We start from the raw sequence: 22,532 nt of genomic DNA, 5'->3' as shown, positions 1-22,532 counted from the left end.
CATAATGAATACAGAACACACAAAATACCCAGATGCTGAACAAATTCAAGGACTACTTATCATTTCAATTTAGATTACATATCACTGTCGATAATAAAAAGTGAAAAAGTTTCCTCCAGTCGTTGAAACAAGTATAAAATCTACAAAATACACAAGACATTGACTACCTACAAGGATTCTTTAAAAAAAAAACTGAAAGAAATTCCAAAAAAAAAATTAAAATAAAATAAATGAATAAATCGTTGCTTTATTACTTGAACTCACTTACAAAAATCATAATGTTGCTCCTGTTTTTTGAAAAATAGGAATAGTATCACATATATCCCTTTGATACATGTGATATTCTTTTTGATTTTATATTCAAATAAATATAAATAGAAAATCTATCTAGAATTAAAATTACCTAAGAATCGATTGTCCAAGAATAACAGGGTAGATAAAAAGTGACAACAGGAACTCAGACAGTAGATTTCTGACTGTAAACCAGAGCAGTTGCACAAAAACCATTAGAGAAAGCAAAGGACAGCGAACAAAAGACATAGTCTGAACAGTTAACTCCCCCGCCCCCAAGTCATTCTGCATAGTATTGGTGTTATTCTCATTGAGTGATCAATAAGAATGCAACAAAATAATCAGACTTTTTCCCAGCTCATCCTGGCCACTAGGTGTCAGCCATGGTTTGGAAAACTGTCAGTTTTAATGCCTTCATCATTTCTGATTTGGATAAAAAGATTTTCAGGCTTTTAGAGAAATGCAATGCATGAGGTAAATGCACACTTGACAGATGTACTGAGCTTCCTCTTACAGAAACTAAAGTATTTTTGACCATTTCATATTTCTGTACTCATTTCACACAGTGTTTCTTGGATGCAGGAGGTTAAAGAGTACTCTACTTTTAAAACATGATGGTCAAAACTGCATAAACATACCTGCACATGCTAGATTTCCTGGACATAGTAGTACTCGGGGAAGAAGGTGGTGTTTGATAAGACCAGCCATAGTCTGAGCCCTTCAGGTCTGAGATCACCTAAAGTAATAATTAATTATTCATATTAACAGAAATAGCAAATTTTACAAACTTATTTAACCCGACTGTAAACAAGTGCAAAACAAAGAGTAAAGATGATAAGATTTCAAGATTTTAGGCTTCCCCCCTCATACCTGTTCACTAGCAGGAGGAAGTTTATGTGGGTCAGAGGTCAGGGCCTTGAGGTCCTCAGAGATGGTCTGGAGATGGGTAACCTCTGCCAACATGGAGATCTCCTCATCCTAAAAGCATCAAGCACATGCACAGCAGAAACCCATAAACAGATCGTATTTTATCCGGTCATAGACAGTTACATTAAGCAGTTATGATAAGCAAAACAAGAGTTTCCCTCTTTTTTACTCACCACTACAGGCTGCAGCAAGGCTACAAAACAGCAAAATCTTTGTCTCTCCTCAATGAGAGCCTTCCTCAAAGCTTGCTTCTCTGTTTCTTCCAGAAGGATGTATTTATCACTCACATCCTGCATGGCACTGTTCAGCTGGGGCTGGAAATCGCCACGGCCTTCACAAGCAAACAGAATACAAATACACAAAAATACACTAGTTATTACATAAGGCATGGGACCAGGAAAACAAATAACGCATCACTACTTATCATGCAATAACATGCACTGAATATGGAAAACAATATGATTTTGCACATAAGAAGGAAGTTAGTGAATATTTTTTTGGTGGCATGTCAAATGATGCTATGTAAAATGTCCCACTATTTTGGGTATCACCTCAGCATGAAGAGCACCTCTTCTTACTGAAGCACTTCCTGGCTCTTGTTCAAGGAGGGCCAAAGGTTATCTTCTTCAGACTAATCTGTTGTCTGTAGACTACTACTACAATATACTCAAAGGTTGGAGTCATTTAATAAATTTTTACCTTCCTCTTTCATACACCGAAATTTCTGAAAATGTTTTGAAAGAAACGACTAACGACTTTTATCACAACAAAAGAGCAAAGCACCAATAACACCATCTGGCCCTCCGGCTGTCTGTGTGAGTTTCAATATAAATATGCAAATCCAGAGTAGGACATTATAATTCCAAGGTTATCTTGACGTGCAACCTTGCATGTCTTCTTGCTGTGAGTCCAAGTAAAAATGTGTGTCTAGGATTTGTGAGTGTGTTTGTGTGCATGGTTTAAAGACAGGATGCCCTGAAGCCAAATCAGGCCCTCTTGAGTTCTTAAAGGAGGCAGGAAGGTTGGCGACTGCCTGTGACCGTATGATGCACTGTGGATCTCAAAGGCATTATCTAACCACTAAAGATACAGTTACACAAAAACATGTTTTGACTTTAATACATCAAGGTCTGTGGTCTCTGTCTGCTCATATGTCTGGGTTGAGATAAATTGCTGCCTTTCAATGACATTTGTTGTAATTTCCTACATATGACATGTAAGTGGTGCATAAAGCAGGGTTTATGCACCATAAAACATACAATGTTCAGTGCTTGTTCCCCTACAGATTCCTTCTGTCTGTATTTTCCACAAATGTTTCTAATTAAGCAGGTTTTGAAAGTAGATTCCTATCCTAACCTATATGCTCATATGTGAAAAAGCAATCCCCACTTTACACTTAAAAAACATTTACACCTATGATTGATAACTGTCAGTCATGTGGTATCAAGAAATCACTTAAATAAAACTTGTCTGACAACATGAAGTAGGCTAACAAGACTGGAAAAGCAAACACATAATTCTTGAAATTAAAGAAATTCAAAGAGAAATGAAAATCACAGTCAATAGTGAATAAAGTGTTAAAAAGCACTGTATGGTCAATGGGTACTTAATGCAGCAGGACAATAATCCAAAGCACAGCAAAAGGTCCACCAAAGAAATGTTTTTAAGAAGTCAAAGTCTGAACCTAAATCCGACTGAGATAATGCAGGTCAACCAAGTAATATCTTTAGGTGACAATTACAGTGCTCTTACCACAAGTGGCCATGTTTGTTTTAGTTGTCCTATTGTCCATTAATAAATTAAATAACAAAAAAGTATATGCTTAGCCTTTTTCTGATATTAAATATTTGTTTGATCTTAAACAAACACTATCTGAAAAGAGAAAAAAAGAGAACAGTATTTGCCTCTGAGAGGGCAAATACTTTTTTACAGCACTGTAGGACTCTATGTACTTTTCTGTCTCCATCTAAATAAATCAACAATAGCTTGCAACATGACTACAAGCACTGTTATAATGTTATTATAATGAAATGTATAGCATCCAGACCTCAATCCAAGCACAGTGATTTTAATGCTAATGTGAGTTATGCAATCATTTTAAATAGTAGTGGTCTATGGGGCAATAAATTAAATGTAGCTTAACTAGAAAGTCCAACCTTCAGCATGTTTTTCGGTCTTGTATTGATCCAAAGGGAAATTTTGACCAGACAATTATATTGTGCAACGGTATGACTGAATCTGAACAGGCCTCACTCATTAGTCTGTTTTCCACAGCAGGACCTACCTCATTACCGTTGTCCCTACAGGCTAAATCATTTTCCATCCTGTTGCCTTGGATATTATTTATAAGTTGGTTTGACATCTCAAATACTCTTGTAATCAGTAATTATAAACAGCTCCTCTACCATTACTGTAATGTAATGTGAAGGCCGTCTGTAATGTGGATCTACAAAGTAAAATATCCAACAGCTGAAACTACAAAAAGCAAATTAACCACTTTAAAAATACTTTTTATATGCAAGTACAACACATATGCTCTGACTCGAAGTAGGCTAAGCTATAAAGTTCATGTAAAGTTGAGGACAAAATGACAGAAAGCAACTCTTCCACCTTCAAGTTGACATTTCTTATCATAACTCAAACAGCAGCAATTGTGCTTTTGCCTCAAAAGAAATGGAAAATGGAAATGGAAAGAAATATTTGCTTTATTCCATTCAGTCCTAGAGCAGCCTGGGAAAGCTTCATCTTATTACATCAAAATCTGCAATAATCTACCAACATGCAAGGACATAGCTAAATAGGTTGTTTTGTAAAAATTTAGCTATTTAAAGGTATGTAAAGAAGCCATCACTGGGTGTTCTATGCCCACATTGGGTCAATATGTAAATTTGTGCAGACACAAATGGGATTAACTGCTCCAGCTTTCACATGGTCAATGATTAAATTAGGTTGTAATTTTAGACTTTTTCTGAGTGCTGCTGGGCTTTTGGGTCAGAAAAACACTCTCATGAGACAGATAAAAAAACATCAGATCTTGTGTAATGTGTGGTATTTTTATGAGAAAGTAAATTATTACAGCTAAAAGTTAGATAAAGTATAGTGCAAGTATTTATTTACTGAGATCAATAAGGCAAATTAGGTAACAGAAAAACATTACGGAGAATTTGTAATGTTCTCTGACAGTTAACCTGATTATTCAAAATTTAGTAGATTGATGATTTTATAGTGGCCCAGTTAAGCGCTCTTTGAGATGAAACATAGCAGTCACCTCTGAGTGGTAGTGGAAAGCTAATAAGAAGAGAAAGTATGTAGTCTTGTGTTGTCTTTAGTCAAAAGCCAGAGTTCAAGCTCTTGACAGCTGTGAAGCTTGGACATGAAGGTTAATCAGATTGAGCATACCAAGTCAAAGATTATGTCAGCTTTAACAAAGCCAAGAAGGTTTGCAAAAGCTTACTGAGCCCTGAAAGCTGCAAGTTTCTACTAGTCTGTATTTTATTTAAGATCTATTCAGGATGCCTAAACAAGTTTACATATCAATGTCCCATATTTTTTCAGACTCAAATTTCTAAAAATCTTTATCCATTCAAAATATTTAAATTTTACAAAAGCTTTATGTCATTCAACAAATACTTCTGGAGTTGTCAGGCTTTAAATTTGCAACCTTGATAGACTGATGGATTAAGGCTGGGCAAATGGTAGATGGATGGACAACCTAGATGGATGAGTGATGGTGGATGAATAGGCAAAACTTTGAGTCAGTGGGATAATGAGTAGTAAGGACATACAAAAAAATCTTTCATACTCCATTTTCTTTTCCCATTCAGATCTAAATAACGCATAACTCAAATTCCATTTTTTTTTCCAGAGTTGGAACCCTGTGTATTTAACAATGTAGCAGAGGTTTGGGCCGATGGGGGAATTCCTCTCACAATTTTAACAAAATACACTGCAAATGCTCCAAAGGCTATGACTGAAATGTATTTTTTTATTTGTTAATGTCAGTATTACCATAAGTACAGATCTGTTTAAGCATTATGTATGTAACTTATGTAGCTCTTAGCTGGATAAACAATTTGTGTAGAGCATATTTCTGAAAGTCAAAGTTTTCTTTTTTAATCACACTTTTTCAGGTTCTTAAAAAGAAAAAGCAACTTACTCCAAACTAAAAGTAATGAATGGGATGGCACAAAAAAGTAGAGCAGTGAAAGCTGAAAAGAAATCCTTAATTATTGTTTCTATAATCTACACTACACTCTACACTAAAAAGAAGATTGACACTCTAAATAGGACAAATGTGTTGCTAGAGTCTCTAATGAGTAGCTACAGCTTGTATATAAAAAAACAAGAATGCATGACAGAAAAGAAAGTAAGTCCTACACTAGTCACCTACCAATAAAACCAAGACACTTAATAAATTGTAGCACAAGCAACTACTTAAATATTGTCTATAAAGTGACTTACCATGATTGTCTGCTGCAGTGCAGCATTAAGAGAAGAATATCAACCATGGGTGGGCAGGGAGAGAAAAAGATCCACATGAACTGAGAAACTGCCAGCTAAACACTAATCAATGCGTTGCCTATGCATGTCTAAAACATTGTTTAAGGATTCAAACATGAGAAAATGTCTTTGTAACGAAAAGTGTAGCGTAAAAGCTATCACAGACAAAAACAGATAGAATATGCTATCTGTTTTGATAGCATATTCTCAGATACTATCAAAACAGATATTACGGTAAATCATTTGCATTGTCTTTAGCAAACCAATAGTCCTGCAATGATGCAATACTTGGAGCTATCCTGACAGGCTCATTCATCTACACTTCAAAAGATGAGAATGCAAAAACAGAAATGAGTTCCCCTCTTTGCTTTACTTAAGGTAGCTAACATGTCTGAAAAAAAACAAACAACAAAAATACAAAAAACTAATTTGAAAATCAAAGCAAATCTATAAACATGCCACATCGATAGCCAGCCAATGTCTTTTTATGTACAGCACTATTTTCCATTTAGGTGAGCAAGTATGTATAACCTGAGCCAAGAGGACTGCACTGCCCTCTCGCAGTGTTGACCAAGTAAGGCAATGTTCAGCCTTACTAGAGCTGCACAACTTACTCAGTAGGAAAGCACTTGTTCAAAACACATGCTGCTAAACAGAGAACTGAACCCCAATTGATACATATTTCTCATTAAAATAGACAAAATAGATCAATAAAGTTTTCTCTCCACAGATTATTTTTCAGCACAATTTTCTTGGTATGTTCTAAATTCTTGTCAACAGATTTTACATTCACAAGCTGTTACATTGAAATAAATGTATCTATTGCAGTATTACAATCATAAGTCTCAAAAAACTGTAGCTCACATATAAAACCAGTGGGACAGACATAGATGAGTAACAGCTTTTTCCCTTGTGACCTCTTACAAGCTACTTCACAACAGCTACCAGGCTAAATGTTTAAAGAAGACAAATTCACCAAGAGGTCAATGGAAAAACAAGCGTCACGTCTGGCTAGGCTAACAACAACATACAGCCTAAGGCAAAAACAGCAGCTTCGTTTCAATAAACATACCTGCTGTTGAACTACTGCTGCATAGTTTAATAGTTTTATGTTTTCAGGCTTGATAATAAATCATCCACGACTAAAAAACATTTAACAAGATGTATGTATGCCTGACGGCACACATGGACTACCATGTCAAATGCAAATGGCTTCACAAAAAGCTTTTTCTCACCTTTCTTTGCTTTTTTCTGAAGTTTTAACGTGTCCGAGGACTTCTTCTTGATTTCCTGTCGAGCTCGTTTGTACTCTGTTACAAAGAGACCAATTAACAGAGGTCAATCAACTGCTTTATTGAACATTTAGCACAATTTAAATGACCAGATATTTTGTGTAAGAGCAGAGCACTAGTGAATAGATAAATATAAATTGTGAACTGAAGTGATAAAACTGGCAACAATTTACTTTGAGAAAGAGTTTGTGCGATTATACAAGTTCACCTCACCTTTTGCATGGTCTTTGTCTAAAGTGTTGACACCTCTTTTCCACTCCTCCATCTGTTCCTGCAGAGGGTTAATCAGACCCTCCAGAAAGCACCTGTGAAACGACAAGTTTCTCCCTTTTAATCTGAGGTCAGCCAGATTGTTCAATTTACTTCTTTGGATGGTTGAGTGCCTTTAGTTAATTTAGTTGTATATATTGTTATTATTATTATTGTGTGTTTGCTTATTTATACTGTATATATTTGACCTTTTGCACGGGAGCTGCAATGGAAATTTCGTTGAATTCTGTTCAATGACAATAAATGCTATCTATCTATCTATCTACATGCAAATGAACCCCTTGAGTTTTCATTACATTTCTGCCCTTTGGATGTCTATTTGGCAGGGAATGCCATGTACTCGTACTAAAGCAACAAGCTCTTGCGAAACAGAGCTATGTCATGAAGAACAAAGGCCAAACAAGATCATCCACTTTTTCCCCCACATGCATTACCTCAAAGATTTTTTCATGCAAAGACACACTTTTGCGTTCTTCCCCCTTTTTTCCTATACCCCTAAATACAATCCAGTCATCAAATAAAGTTCACCTGTGTAAAATTTCATCTGTGTTGCTGCAGCTGTTTTGTGAAAGCCTCCAAGGTCTCCAGCTATTTTTGCAAAGAAAAGTTGACCTTTGAAAACCATTTAACATTTTTTCTCCACTTCACAATTATTTACAACTGTCTGATGTTCTATACCAAAATGGAAATAAAATACATACGTACAACAGTAGTATATTTATCATCCAATTTAAGTGAAAGCAGACTGTCAAGCTTGAAAAATGCACAAACATAAAGTCTGGTTTATTTATGTGGCATGTAATCTCACGTCAATCATTGACATAGACAAACCGGGAGGGAGAAAAAACACAGACTGTGAGAAAAGAGTCTGCAAGTGTCTGATTGTGCGACACAGGGGGAAGTACTAAGCCTGTGCAGTTATGTCTGTCAATCATTACCCAAGCATGAACGTCTTCCTAGACACATTTGTAAAGTGTGTGAAATGTGGACAGCTGGAGCCTTAGCGAGTCGAGCTAAAATTAGACTTCTCCGTCTTGCAGACATCTCCACAAAGTGTGTGTCAGTGGGTGGTTGTTGATGGCAGCCCCCACGTGTATGGCCCCTGCTATGGAGATCCAAATGGAATCTCTACAGAAATGCCAAGTGAAATTAAAGAGCCTCTTGTCTGGGATGTGTGTGGTAACGGGAGGGGTCAAGGCAGAAAGCTGTGCTGTGTCCATCTTTCCTTTAATATTATAGATGCGTATGCGTCCAAGTAAATAGACTTTTTCTCAGCATTCCACAACAAGGGTCACGGTCACCCACACACCCAAAACATTAAAACACAAAAGGCCAGGAGAAAGAGCAGTCAACACTTTTTGAAGAATAATTTTGGCCAAAGAGCAATATGTATTCAAAAGAACAACATTTCAGTGTGTAATTTTCCTTACATGGAGAACTGTTTGAGTTTCGCCTCTATGCTGCGATGCCTCATGCACATCCTGGTCAATGCAGACCCGATGTCTCTGGTGCCACCTGGAACAGAAACGAATATGATGAATAAACTTGATTTCAGAGCAAAAAAACAGTTTCATATAGATGCATCTAAAAAAAAAAATAATCTGATTATCATTGAAAGCTTTATTGCAGTAATTTCAGCTTAAAAATCATGTTCCATTGAGACACAAAGTGATATTTCAGAAATGTATTTGTTCAAGTTGTTGTATTATGACTTACAGAGAATGAACACATTAAATTATGTTTCTCCAAAGATAAAAATAATACAAATAAAACAAAGGTTTCTAATGTCAACTGCTACATTATCAAATAACTGCTGACTATTGAAGGCATTCACCAGTCATGCCACAAAAAGACCATAGATAATAGAAACGCTTGGTTACAAAGTGCTGTATGCAAGCAAATTACTGGAAAGTTGAGAGGAAGGAAAATGTGGGAAAAAAAGTTTCACAAGCAACTTGGATACCAGCAGTTATACATCGCTACAAAAATAGATGGTCGAAATGACATGTCACACTTTTAGTCATTGTCACTAAAGGTGACCTGAAAAAAACAGATATAAGCAAGTTTTAGAAGTACTCAAACAGAAAAACATTTTAGAAATGTCATAACACAAAAATCAACAGAGTTTGCAGCAAGTTGATCAGACAGAGTTACGGTTGGAGCTATTAAAAAAAGAGGAAATGAAAAAAACAATGTATTATATTTTGAGATAATTCATTTTTAATTAGTATAAAAGTCAGTTTGATTTGTACAGCAAACACTTTATTTTTAAAGACCTGCAAATGCATTTATTTTGATCATCTTTAAATTAGGGAAACAGAAAACCTGACCTCAATTTAGCATGAAACATAGACTTATGAATTACTTTATTAGCTTCCTGTGGGAAAAGATAGACAGGAAATTGTTGTCTGTTCTGAACGGTTGTTGTTTGTCACAAGATAAATAGTAATAAGATGCAGTGCACAAAAGGCTACTGATGGTATTGACAAAACAACATTCTCCACTGCTGGGAGAGAGATATAAAAAAATATCAAGGACTTAAGAAAAAATTAATGAACATTCACTATCAATCATCCACCTTACAAATTATGCAACCAACAGCTTTTTTAAAAAAAATTTTTAAAATCAAGTAGCTTATATTCACAGTTGAGAACAAATAAGAAGTGGGCAAAATGTGCATTTTCCTCCTCACAGAATAAATGGTCATCCGCTGGCAGTGGTGAAACGTTGATCGACAGAGCTATTGTCTAGATGTTCAGCATGAATCAATAGCTTCTCTGTGGGACCCCTGTCTGTATGTTTATTTATCTGTGTGTCAGAGTCCATATAGAGTCAAGAGGTCTGGAGAAACCTTGAATTACTGAACTGTTGACATTCTGCACTCTGCTTCATAAACAGGGAGATACTCTCTACTGTGGGGGTGTGTACTTGTGTGTCTGTGGCATCTTATGGAGTGTAAAATTTTGAGCAGAGTGAGCCATCCAGCTGTCTGCACAGCTCTACAGCGTGAAGAGATACATGCATAGCTGTCACTCACTCAGCCACTCCCACCCACGTTACTAACTCCAAGAGACAATTGGCTTGCAACACATACAAGAAGCTGCTGCCATCACCTCCAACACTCACACACACATTCTGCAGCTACAACTTGATAAGGATGGCTTCAAATTGTGAGCGACATTTCAGGTTCCTCAACAAACCGACTACTGAGATTGCGTGAGATGTTTTTAGCCACCCTGTCTGGACTGTGTAAATATAATTATAGTAATGAACATACCATCACGAAGTGTTGAATTTCCCAACTGGCAAGTTGAGGTGCGAAAAGAATTCCTAACGTATGTACATTAATGTAAAACAGAGGGAGTTGTTTGAAAAAACAGCTCTGGTTTCAGTTCTGTCTAAACAGTGAATGTTTTTATAACTGATACAACATGGGCTTACTGGTGTGTTACTGCAGCAATAAAACTGTATGCATAGTTGGTATAGTAGCAGTGGGTTATGAATGAACTCCTTGTGAAAGAGCTTGTTTTCACACAATCCAAATCCATTTTGTTCTTCTGTTTTGTTCACCTTTTCAAGAGTTTCTAATTTCTAAATAACAGACTAAGACTGTGGCCAAGTACAGCACAAAAACTGGCTTAAAGAGTATTAAATCTTTCAAGATGGCAAATTAAAACTTTGTTATACTGTTCAACTACATTTAATATCCTGTAAGGGCCACTGAGCTCAGTATTAATCCCTTTTCTGTTTTATGAAGTCTTCCTTTTCGCAAGCTTGCTTTTACAGAAGGCGTGGCTAGCATAAGGGTCTCACTGTTGCACAACACCAAAATGTTCATTCACTCCAGTGGTGAATTGCTCGGTTATAATACTCAACCATCCACGTGGCGACGTCTCCCTCGCTGGGAGTTCTTGTTGTTTCTGTGGGTGTGGCCGCTTCATGAGACACTTCCACAGAGACGCCACAAACAATTTTAAAGGGTTCAGACCAAAGTCATTAAGGATAAAAAACGGTTAAATTAATTAGATACATAATAGATTAATAAATTTACCACTAAATATTCTAGATTTAATATGAAGACAAATAAATTCCAAGATATCATTTTGGGCAAGGTCATTAATGTTCAGTGTGAGCATCTGCTGGTGTCCAACAAGCCAAGTATTAAATTACAATGAAATGCCCGTTCACAACACTTGTTGGAATATATTAGCCAACAATTATTTAATTACAAACTGTCTTTGCGATTAGATCTGTCACAATAAATTTTGCTGAATGATAAATTGTACCAGAACTTATCACAATAAACCATAATGTTGTTTATAGACCATTTTCAATCAATATAGTGGTAGTAATATAATACTGCAGGAACATCCTCTCAAAGATCAATAATCTTTGGGCGTGCCGCGATGGCGTAGGGGATCGCGCGACCCATGTTTGGAGGCCTTGAGTCCTCGACGCAGCCGTCGCAGGTTCGACTTCCCCCTTTCCTGTCAGCCTACTTTCATATAAGGGACACTAGAGCCCACAAAAGACTCCCTGGAGGGGTAACAAAAAAAAAGAAAGATCAATAATCTTTAAATTGTAATGAACGTTTAACAATGGAACTGGAAGACTTTTTAAATACATAAAACAGAAGCAACAACTAAAATTAATTATGAAGCATTCAAAAAATCAAGCTAGTTGAAACATATGCAGCAGACTGAACTTGTCATCCAGTTTTTGGTAGAAAGAGGGAGAAAAGAGAAAAATGATAAATCATGCAAATGGAAATTATCAAGCTCATTTTAATTGATCCTGCTATTAATTGATTTATTGCTTTTCGAGACAGGCTTATTTGCGACATGAATATTGCGATGAAGATAAATTTGATAAAATCACAAATAGTACAAGGCTCTGATCTACTAATACTATACTATCTACTATGTAGATTTTTAATTTTATTTTTTATTACTTGTCACTGTTGGAATCCAGAAAATAAGTATATGAATACTTGCACTTTAAATAGATGTCTTTACATTTAGCGACTTATATGTAAATTTGAGAAGAAATCTGGTCCAAAAAAAATAGCAATTAGTCAAAATGATGAATGCTTCTTCACATGTACGAATAAAAACCAAAGTAACCAGCAAATGTGTAAAGAAAGAGAAAGTGTGCTGCTAGTACTTGCTACATGTAGATCGGGGACGTTGGCCACAGATGGCTGATGTTAACTATGGGCCAGTGGTTAAGAAGATAAGAGACTGAGGATTATATACAGCTGGATACACAAATAAAATATACACTCCCCCAGCTGGACAGAGGTATGGAGATCTGGTGAGCAGTTAATTACAGAGCTGAAGAAAACATAAGTAACCTTCACACTAAGCCACCAAACTTTAAAAATATGTTTAATTCTTCTTTAATTCTCCTTTTACTCTAACAGAAACCAAACCGCAATGACTCAAAACTTTTTCATGAAAATGTTTATGTACTGGGCATGTCACCACATTATTTCTTTTTTACTTATTTCAAAGGGGCCATAGCTCTATACACAAACAAGGTCATGGGGTCGTTGGAGAAGGAAAAAGCCCACATCCTCACAGGTCCCTCACCGTACTTAACAGTGATCCTAAGCAGCTTTTCCATATCCTTACACAGTTTTAGAAGTTTAAATAAAATCTTAAAGTAAATATTCATTCAGTGGTTGTATTCAGATAAATATTTGGTTGCAAACTTGCTTTCAGACTGCTCTTTCTAAAAACACCAATCACAGGTCTGAACCATTTCTAACTGTCATACTCCATAGTCTTCTCTGGCACTAGGTGGTACAACAACGTACCATTGTTTCTCATGACCTGGAGATACATGAAAGGGGAAAAACAAGGTGAAAGTCCAAATCCAGTTATTGTGCAATTGTCCAACTGCACCCTATTCTCGCTGTCTCACACGTGAATCATATTTTAGTTTACTCATTTACGTCAACACAATCAGTAAACACGTGGTGGATTACAGAGTTTTTGTTTGAATCAGTAAAGGAAATGCATAACACAAATACACTCAGAGGGTTCTAGCTGAGCAGTTGTCGTGCCCAGATTGGTCCACCCACACAACACAGACACGGGCTTTGCTTCTCATTCACTCCATCATTCTGATATGTTGCTGTTATATCAAATGACAATGGAAGGAGTTAAGATGAACCACATAGATATCGCTTTACACTGTCCGGCACACTGACAATATATTCCTTTAGCTGTGCCCTGACTTCCTTGGACACTAACCTTACCTCCTCATTTCATCTGTATCTGCTGACAGAGAGTCAGCTAGTCTGTCTAGTGTTGCCTACCCACACACACAAACACACACAACAGACAGCAAGTCTAGCCTCAACAAGCACAGACACATGCAGCGTGTGGGCGTGCAAACACACATGCACCTGCTATAGTGTGACGAGTGCTGACGTTAAAAAGCTCTGCACTGACTTCAATCCCCAACAGCTGCCATGCAAAAACAGGACAAAAGGAACGATGAGGCCGTCTTTTATAAATATGCTGTGCAGTATTTGAAGACAGTATGGAGTAGGCAATGTGTGTGTTCTTTTATGGATCTCACATAGCACTGAGATGGCAACGTCATAGAAGTATAACGTTGCAATAATTTTGGTAAATACGTTCATCACAGCCACTCCACCAGACCTCAGGTTTACCATCTTCATCCAAGACCTACAATAAATGTAGACACAAAACACTGAAAATGGCCTTCAAAAACGGAATACGCTTTTTCTGCAGTTCACCTAAGATATCACATCTTATTAATTTACCCTCTCCAGGTTGTTGTTTATAATACAATATTGCACACATTGATATTGTAATGACAGTTGTCATGCGCTATATTGTGCATTTCTGGTTTCAAAGAATAACTATCAACAGTCCATTGATTATGGGACAGAAAAACATCACGGCTTTACGACAAGCATGAGACACACCAGCTTACAAATAAGGCACCTAATTGTTATTAATACTCCAAAAAATGTTTGTCTTCAGAAAAAAAGTTTTTGTTTTTTTTTCCAGAAAAAAAACCCCACGTTCTTTTCTGAGGTTGTTGCACTTTGTGGAGTCACAAATGGAGTAAAAGACGTTGACGGATGTTTATGTTCACACTGATACTGACTGTGCAACATCAAAAGCAACAGCTCCATTACAGAAACATCTTCCAGTAGCGACAGTGAGTTTCTGGCTCATTATTAACCCAGCTTCTCCGTCCCCAGGAAAAATGTATTAAATTTCTTTAAATGTCACAATCTTTCTTTGACAGAAGTGACTATAACATTTTGCTCTCACTCCTCTTGTATAACTCGTCAGCAAAATCCCTTTCAAATTTTTAGACTTTTCCAGATATACTTGATGTATTCACTATACAAAATGTAGTGAATCAAGCTAAGGTGCAAAGTTTAGCTGTTATGACAAAGTAACCAATTATATTTTTCTCAGACACTGTTGCAGTAGGAAGAGTTACCGCTGAGCATCTGGTCAACAGTTTTCTGGCCATCGTCAGCATTGCTAATGCAGTCGTGTTCAATATTTTCATCCTTGATTGCACACCTTCGACCTCACAAGAAAAGAGAGAATCACAAGAATCATTAAAGTGACTCTTGTTCTATAAAAAGTTGTCAGGCATAGCTGAAGTGCAAATCTATGCTAATTGGCCAAATGTCTCAACTACATGGCAAAAATTTGCTTTACTTTCAGAGGTAAACTTGCAGTGAATAAAATGTTTGAATACTTTTATGTCTGGCCTTTCTGTGCTTCATTCTTGTCTCTGTTTATGTTTAGTTTTCTGTCTCCTCCCAATAACATCTAAGTATTCTGCTCCCAACCATCGTCCTTGATATATGAAGAAAGTGTTTTCACAGTGTCTCAGTTAATCCAGTCAATAAGCAGTTGCCTAGTTCAATGAGCGGTCAAAGTCAAGACCAAAATAAACCTCAGACTGATGCAGACTATATGCCGTTGGATAGTTCATGGTGATAACAGGAAACTTGTCGTTAAAGATGTCCTCTTGAGTGACATGTTAGCAAAAATGTTTTATATATTCAAACTTACTGTTTTAATATGGAGTGATAGAGATACATAATACAAATATTTTAGCTAATAGGCAGTAAGAGGAGTCTATAAATGCTTGAAATACTAGACAAAAAATATAAAACCTAAAAAGATTCAGTAATGAGCCTATAAATAAGAGACTTAATTCCTCAATAGAGTGTGCTAGGGTCAACCTACATGTATCTGTTTGCCCAGAATCTGACCAGTTAAAGACAGCAAGGGGGGATTAAGCGTGTCATGAGATGGTCAGAGAGAGAAAAAGAGAGTGAATAAAAGAATAGATTACCCCTGAGACCTTTCTTGCTCTTTTCTGGGCTTCGGTGCCCCACTTTCTAACTAATCTTCCTTTTTTGGTGTGACACATATTCTAAACACAGACACACAAAAAGAATTGACTAAGACCTCTAGCAATGAACTAAATTGGCTTGTTATTTTGGTACTGACATTGTTATTTATGGTACCTCTAACAGTGAGCAGTTTCTACTGCAAGCATGTGGTCGGGACGTGCAAAAAGTCTTACGCCACAGTTAATCATTGACAATGAAGAGGACAGACGTTTATGTTTTCATTGCAAAAGTTTGAATAAACTTAAGTCTGAGTCACACTTGTACAACAGACTACACTCAAAGTTCAGATGAAAGAGCAGTCATACTTTTTGGAAAAAATGTGTGTGGTAAAATTTTCAAGAAGAAATCTGTTTGATTCAACAATCCTCGAGAATAAAAACACCAAATCTTTGTCTTTACAACGCTGAAAAACAGAAAAAACAAAAGACAGGTAATTCAGGTTAGAAGGGTGAACCTTACAAGGTTGTAATTAACCTTACAAGGTTATGCTTTTTATGCTTTTTTTCTATAAAGAAGCATAATGCTGTACATTGGCAAGATACTTCATTAGACACATATATACGCAAGCCAAGGTATGCTCCATTCCTAATTAACAAAGTGGTCAAAAGCAATCCAGCATGGCATTCACAAAGAACAATTCTTCAAATAATGCAAAAAAATTTACATGAATTAAAAATAAATCTGTACATTTTCCCCAATCCACCTACATGTCAAGGACTGTATATTAAACATTTATACCTTAAATATGAAAATTTCATATCAGCTTAATTAATTGTCTAGATAAATCAGAGTCTGGTCTGACAAGACAAAATCAATCATCAAAACCACATCAACTGCTTAGACGCACAAACAAGTTACACAATATTGTTATGAATACATTCACCTTGATTTTGTCTGCAAGCACGAGGTAATGATGCATGACATTAAGGAGGTGGTAACAAGGAAGAAAAACAACAACTGACCATAAATAAATCCAAAATGTTGAAGTTAAAGATAAAAAAACTAATAAATAATCGAATCAAAACAGTTAAGATATTAGGTAAGTTATCAGATTTCAGATGACTATAAGTCATGTTAGGTTTTAAGAAATATTGATAGAATGAGAGAAAAGGCATTACTCACTTTAAATTTGTAGCTAAACAATGGAGCATTGGCAAATTTAAAAGTAATTTTGTATTCTTTCATGACAACACTAGTGCAAACTGGAAAGCACTCTGTCATGTTGTTAACATAGACATGAAAGAAATGAGAAACTTTCCTTAGCACTTGCACAAAACTAAGCAGGACTTTTGTCCTCGCTGTGTGAGCAGGCCTGTGACCTTTCCTTTCCCTACAGTGAGACTGAGAGGTCTGTGGTCTGTGGGATACTGGTGATAATTTAAACCAGAGGCAAGCTACACAGACTCAACTGTTTGTCAGTGCAACACAACACTGCCTTGTTTGCAATAATGACCACCAGATTATATCCCCTATGTGTATGTCACAGGCTATGCATGTTTCTGTGCTTGTGTGTGTGTGCTCACATGCATAAGAGCCCCATCATAAACTCAGAATTTGTGAAAGAACTTTTTCCAATCCAATGTCAGTTCATATCAATCTTCACAATTAAACACACACACTTCACACAAACACATCGTTAATGCTGCAGTTTATGGTGTTTTGACTTTAGAAACTCAACCTTCTAAGTAATCTGAATTTTAACAGCGGTTACTCGTGTAAACACATAATGGGTCCATTATTTTACACAACACCTAACCAGTATTTGGTATAGGATATGAGGCATTTGGAAAAATTAAAAATAAAAATTTCATTACAGACACAGAGGCAGAAACACAATGAATATGTACCATAATGGTGGAGGGATCAAGTCTGAATCTTGCATTCAAGACACATTTGAATTGGGACTCAAGACTCGTACTCTTAAGATTTGACATGGAGTTGTGTCTTGTGAAGTCCTGTGAACAATTTTTTATTTGATTTGATTTTTTAAGTGATGAAAATAACCTGCAGCTCGGACAGAGGTGCACACATTCTTGTGGATTGTTTGTGTTAATAGTCATGGATGTTCACATACTGTGGGCTAATGGTTAATAATCTATTGAGGTTTGTTGAACCATTACAATAGCGACCATACGCATGGCACTGGACGGAGCATTACTGGGCCATTTTACAACAAAATACACCTATCTTCCTGGCTGTTAAACTGTGTTGTAATACATGACTGGTGACAAAATAAAAGCACTTCCTTCAAAAAACAAAATTAACAGGAAACACTAAATGAAGAATTTATTATAGTCTACAATTATTGTGTTTCAAACTAAGGAGAATAATAGACTCTAAAGTCAATACAGTACAGTATGCAGAAAATCAATACTAGCTCATCAAAATAAAAGCACTTCCTCCTCAAGTCATTCAGAATATAAATACTTGATGTTTGCCTTTTACATGGATAAATGTACTTGTGATCATCTCTAACTCATAGCACTATGATGCAAATTCTCCAGTAACTTGAGGAAGAGTTTGTTTATTAGCAATACTAAACAGTATTGCATCTGTAATAGACGGTTCGCTACAAGATTAAAAAAAAAAAAAAAACGATATCTTGCTACTTTAGGTCACGATGTTCATCTGTTAAACCAAATCAGTATTTCCCCAACCCTGGTTCTCACGGCACACTAACCTGAATGTTTTAGATGTTCCCCTTCTTCAACACACCCCATTCTGACTGCAATTCAGCAAAACCCTGTTAATCAGCCATCAATTGAAATCATGTGTGCTGAAGCAGGGGAATACCTAAAACTTGCAGAGCAGTGTGCCTTGAGGTCCAGGGCTGAAAAACACTGATCCAAATGTCCGTCTTTTACTCCGTTCAGTTATCATTCATCTCTCCGAGTTGTGTGACAGAGATTATATTTCTGTTTCTTGTTACAACTTGATGCGTTTCTCTTTTTTCTCATACTGTTCTCTTCACCCACCTTTACATCTTTTGTTTTGTCTTTGTGGGGATTTTACGCTGCATAGAGAGCACTTAATCTTGAAGAGAAATTAGCACAGTGCTGCTTTCACAAAGTGGCTGAATGCATCTGGTTTCAACAGTATGGCAGCAACAGGAGTTAAGGCTGGACATTTTAAAAGGAAAGTTCTAGGAGGCAGACAAGCAAATTGATAAACTGCAAAAGGAAAAGGGGGGAAGAAATAGTGATTATTGAAAGAGACCAACAAGCCTTAAATAACTTTTATTTATTCTTTTACAAAAAACTGGCCCAACTACTAAAAATAAAGCCACTCTAGGTGGTTAACAGTGACTTGTAAAGAGGATAACTTTACATGTCACATATTGTGAGTAAGTAAAAACACTCCCCTGAACAAAAACAGACTGTAGACTGGTCTATGATTTTGACACCCACCAACAAAAGAGACAGAAGCTGGACACAAAAGGAACTAGACACAAAGATAATATCCTAACGTGTGTGTGTACACGCACACCCAGAAGATGGATGCAAATGTTATCTGAGATAACACCTACACACACTTCCAACACTTGTGTGTTTAAAGAAAACTTGTCTGCAGAGCAGACGAGTCAGAGCTGTTCCCGTTTTACCAGGAACACACGTCAGCAAGCAGTAAAAATGTTATCAAGAAATGTTGCAACAGACAACAAATTTCTGGTGGTGAGTTATATGTTCATTCTGAAGAAAGAAACAAACAGAAGCAAACTTCTCATTGGACTACAATGCCAAGGACTCAAGACTGAAGTTAATTTGCCAGAGAAATGTGTTTTGAATTTGGCTTTGCATGCATGTCAGACGATTCAGAGTTCACTCGTCTAACCAGATTTATGTTTAAACAAAAGCAGGAGAGCAAATAGCACTGACACCTGCAAACACACATGTACAAAAACACACTCAGAATTCACTGGAACTTTGAGTGAGACAAATATTAAATGTACCTGGTATGGCTCTAAAGCACCCTCACTCAAACAGATCTCGCACCATCTTCAATAAAGTTATCTGGAAAAAATATTTAATAAATATCATTGAGCTGCCTATTGTGTCAAAACACTGCTATAGTATAAATGATCTAACATAAGCTATTGATTTTAATATGAGCAATGAGTATGGAATCTATTTCTGGTCTGTTTCTTTGAAGATTATGTTCCCACAAATGCTTTCTTTCTGCAATTGGTTTATAAAACCAAACTGTAACTATTCAAATGAACTCAGTTTTACAAGTTGTGTACTTGACCCCAGAAATGGTCATTTTTGTGACTGCAATGATCTGTAAGAAATCCAGATTAAGATTCCTAGTCAACAGTCAACAGCAGAGGTGTGTTGACTGAAAGGGACTGAGCTTGTGTAGGAGACAGGATGTTGGTCTGGCCTGGACAGAAGATTGAAATTATGCACAGCCATGGCTAGTCTTGGACCCAAACTGGAAAAAGAGAACAGAGCAGTCTCACATAGAGAGCTGAGGGAGTGGGTAAGTTCAGACGAAGGCTGCTCTATGAGCATGAACTGGGAGCACCAAAGAGGAAAAAGGCAGACTTTTTTTGTTCAAAAGAGATGCATCGTGCTTTGACTATGGTTTACAGTATAGGCTGTGCTTACAGAAATATACATTTCTTTATATATGTATAAAGAAAGCAAGTCATAACTCAAGTCTGATTTTCAATAGAGGCCGTCTTTTAAAACTACTATACATTAATCACAATTTCACCCTTTCTTAGGTTTTGTTTTAGTAAAGCTTCTGATCAACCTTCAGCCATTACGTGCAGTGAATAGTAAAAAAGATAGTTGTTGTATATATCAGTTATCTAAATCTGTACAAAAAAGAGGCAGGGATAACACATTCCACATGTCACACATTGTGCCCAGAAACCAGCAGACATTACTAGGTTTTTGGAAGATAAATCTTGAAAGACATCTGTTACTTATGACCTCTTTTCCCTGGGGAAGTACTTAAGGGAGTAAATGTATTACCAGCTTTTATCATCTACAGCTTAGGAAATTTATTAAATGTCTTTTGCTTTTTCTGTTAAGAAAAGTCATTTTTTAATATTTTGATGTTCTCACAACTGGGTCACACCACTAGCGGTACCATTTAAGTTCTTGGCATGCAGACTCATGAATACCCAGAAGCCATAACCAAATTATCAGCTGATTTCATCAAAATTCAGAGAACCTGGACCAGGTCAACCCATCTTCATACTGTGCCCTACTTTATACCACAAACACACTAAAAACATCTGTTGAAGAACTAAAAGCTGCTGCTACAGTACCTGCTTCACCAAGTGTGTCCTAGTGCAAAATGACTGCCATCCTGATTCCCACATGCACATGATGGAGATAACATAATGTCCTCACAAATGTTTAACATAAATTAACTTTTGTATTCACTTGCATTGAAAAAGGCAATCAGATGATATTCATCGGCAGCTGATATGAGAGATGGCAGCTTTTTGACATTTATAGAGGCGAGAAATATGCGGGAAAAATTGTTTTACTTATAGAAGAGACCCAAGAAGCCCCCCCATCTAATACCTGCTTGTTGTTTGTTACTCTGTAACCACAACACAGACAACTTAAGTCCCTGAAACTACTACTAAATTAAGCAGATATGTTTGTATGATTGTTTATAACCAAACTGTATAAATGTATGTTTAATTTTTTTAACACTAATAGGAATAATTATTGGAAATATTTAGTTGGAAGTTGGAAATATTTAGCAAATATTTAATTTTATGCATTGTTCTTAGAATAAGTTTACTTGAGTTTATTATGAAGTGGAATCTCATACTTGCCCATGTCTTGTTGATTATTATACGCACTCATATTAACCTTAAGATCAATTTATAAATTTTTGTGCCACTACTTGCATCCCTAATCCTCAACCTCTCCATGTACCATTACTGTAGCGTTCAAGTTTCTTAGTTTAGGTAATTGGTTTTAGTAAACTGCCTCTGCACATTTTGCTGCCATTGTTAATAGAAAACAGGTCTTGAGAGTTGGCTTTATGTTACAAGGAGAATTTGAATACAATAAATCCAGCTAGCTAAAATAAAGCTGTGTGGAACAAATAAAAAGAAAAAAAAAACACACCCGATTTTAAAAGAAAATCCCATATACTAATGGCAGGGCAAACAGTCATTCTAGCAGCTGCTGAATATTATTTTCTATACGAACAGACCCAGCGTGCTTCTACATGCTGCCTGTGTGGCAGGTGTATATTTCATTACTACAAACTCAGACATGTCTAAAGAGAGTCTTCCCTGCAGCTGCTAAAGGAGCCACTGGCATTAATACTACCAGAGACAAACACCTAATATTCTCAGCACACACAGAGAAGTTCATGCACAGGCAGTTTTCAAAAAAAGCTGCCAACCCACATGCGACACGAGGCCTTTTTTATGACTGTTAATAAACTATTATGGCTTGGGTGGTGTGAGAAAATCTGAACAGGCTGTGTGTGAACATGAATCTGTGGTTTAGCATCCAACTGTTGGAGAGCACCAGATTTAATGATGCTGCAATTAGCCTATTGTTTTGCATAGTTTAATATAAATTAAGTAAAGTAATTGGAAGGAAATGGGACATGATTTGCAGTAAATTTATTTTACTACCTAGAAGACCTAGAAGACTCTAAAAGTCTTCTAGGTCAATACTAGCCTATCTGTGTGCAATTCAGTGTCAGCATTAATACTCTCATTCTTTGTAGGTACAGAATAATCACTCAAACTTCATTCCCCTCACATTCTCATGTTGAACTGAATACTACAGATTTGTTTTGTGGATACGCATCCAAGAATACACAGAAAATTAGGTAAACAA

At 36.5% G+C, this 22,532-nt stretch overlaps 1 protein-coding gene across 13 annotated transcripts in view; it reads right to left on the bottom strand.

Annotated features, from left to right (window-relative positions):
* LOC114141576 (metastasis suppressor protein 1-like) overlaps window positions 1-22,532 on the bottom strand; it is a 45,570-nt gene that overhangs the window by 8,243 nt on the left and 14,795 nt on the right. For 7 of the 13 annotated variants that reach the window (XM_028012180.1, XM_028012189.1, XM_028012186.1 and 4 more), the window contains 7 exons: window positions 8,711-8,795; window positions 7,224-7,315; window positions 6,954-7,028; window positions 5,680-5,691; window positions 1,392-1,549; window positions 1,162-1,269; window positions 930-1,027 (listed from right to left, as the gene is read on the bottom strand). In XM_028012180.1, coding sequence (XP_027867981.1) covers window positions 930-1,027; window positions 1,162-1,269; window positions 1,392-1,549; window positions 5,680-5,691; window positions 6,954-7,028; window positions 7,224-7,315; window positions 8,711-8,795 — 628 coding nt within the window. The remainder of the gene's footprint in view (window positions 1-929; window positions 1,028-1,161; window positions 1,270-1,391; window positions 1,550-5,679; window positions 5,692-6,953; window positions 7,029-7,223; window positions 7,316-8,710; window positions 8,796-22,532) is intronic. The other 6 variants (XM_028012183.1, XM_028012185.1, XM_028012190.1 and 3 more) reach the window with 2 other exon arrangements.

Source organism: Xiphophorus couchianus, chromosome 3 (genome assembly GCF_001444195.1).
Source record: "Xiphophorus couchianus chromosome 3, X_couchianus-1.0, whole genome shotgun sequence".
Lineage (NCBI taxonomy): Eukaryota > Metazoa > Chordata > Actinopteri > Cyprinodontiformes > Poeciliidae > Xiphophorus > Xiphophorus couchianus.
This window is presented reverse-complemented; position numbering and strand designations above follow the sequence as displayed.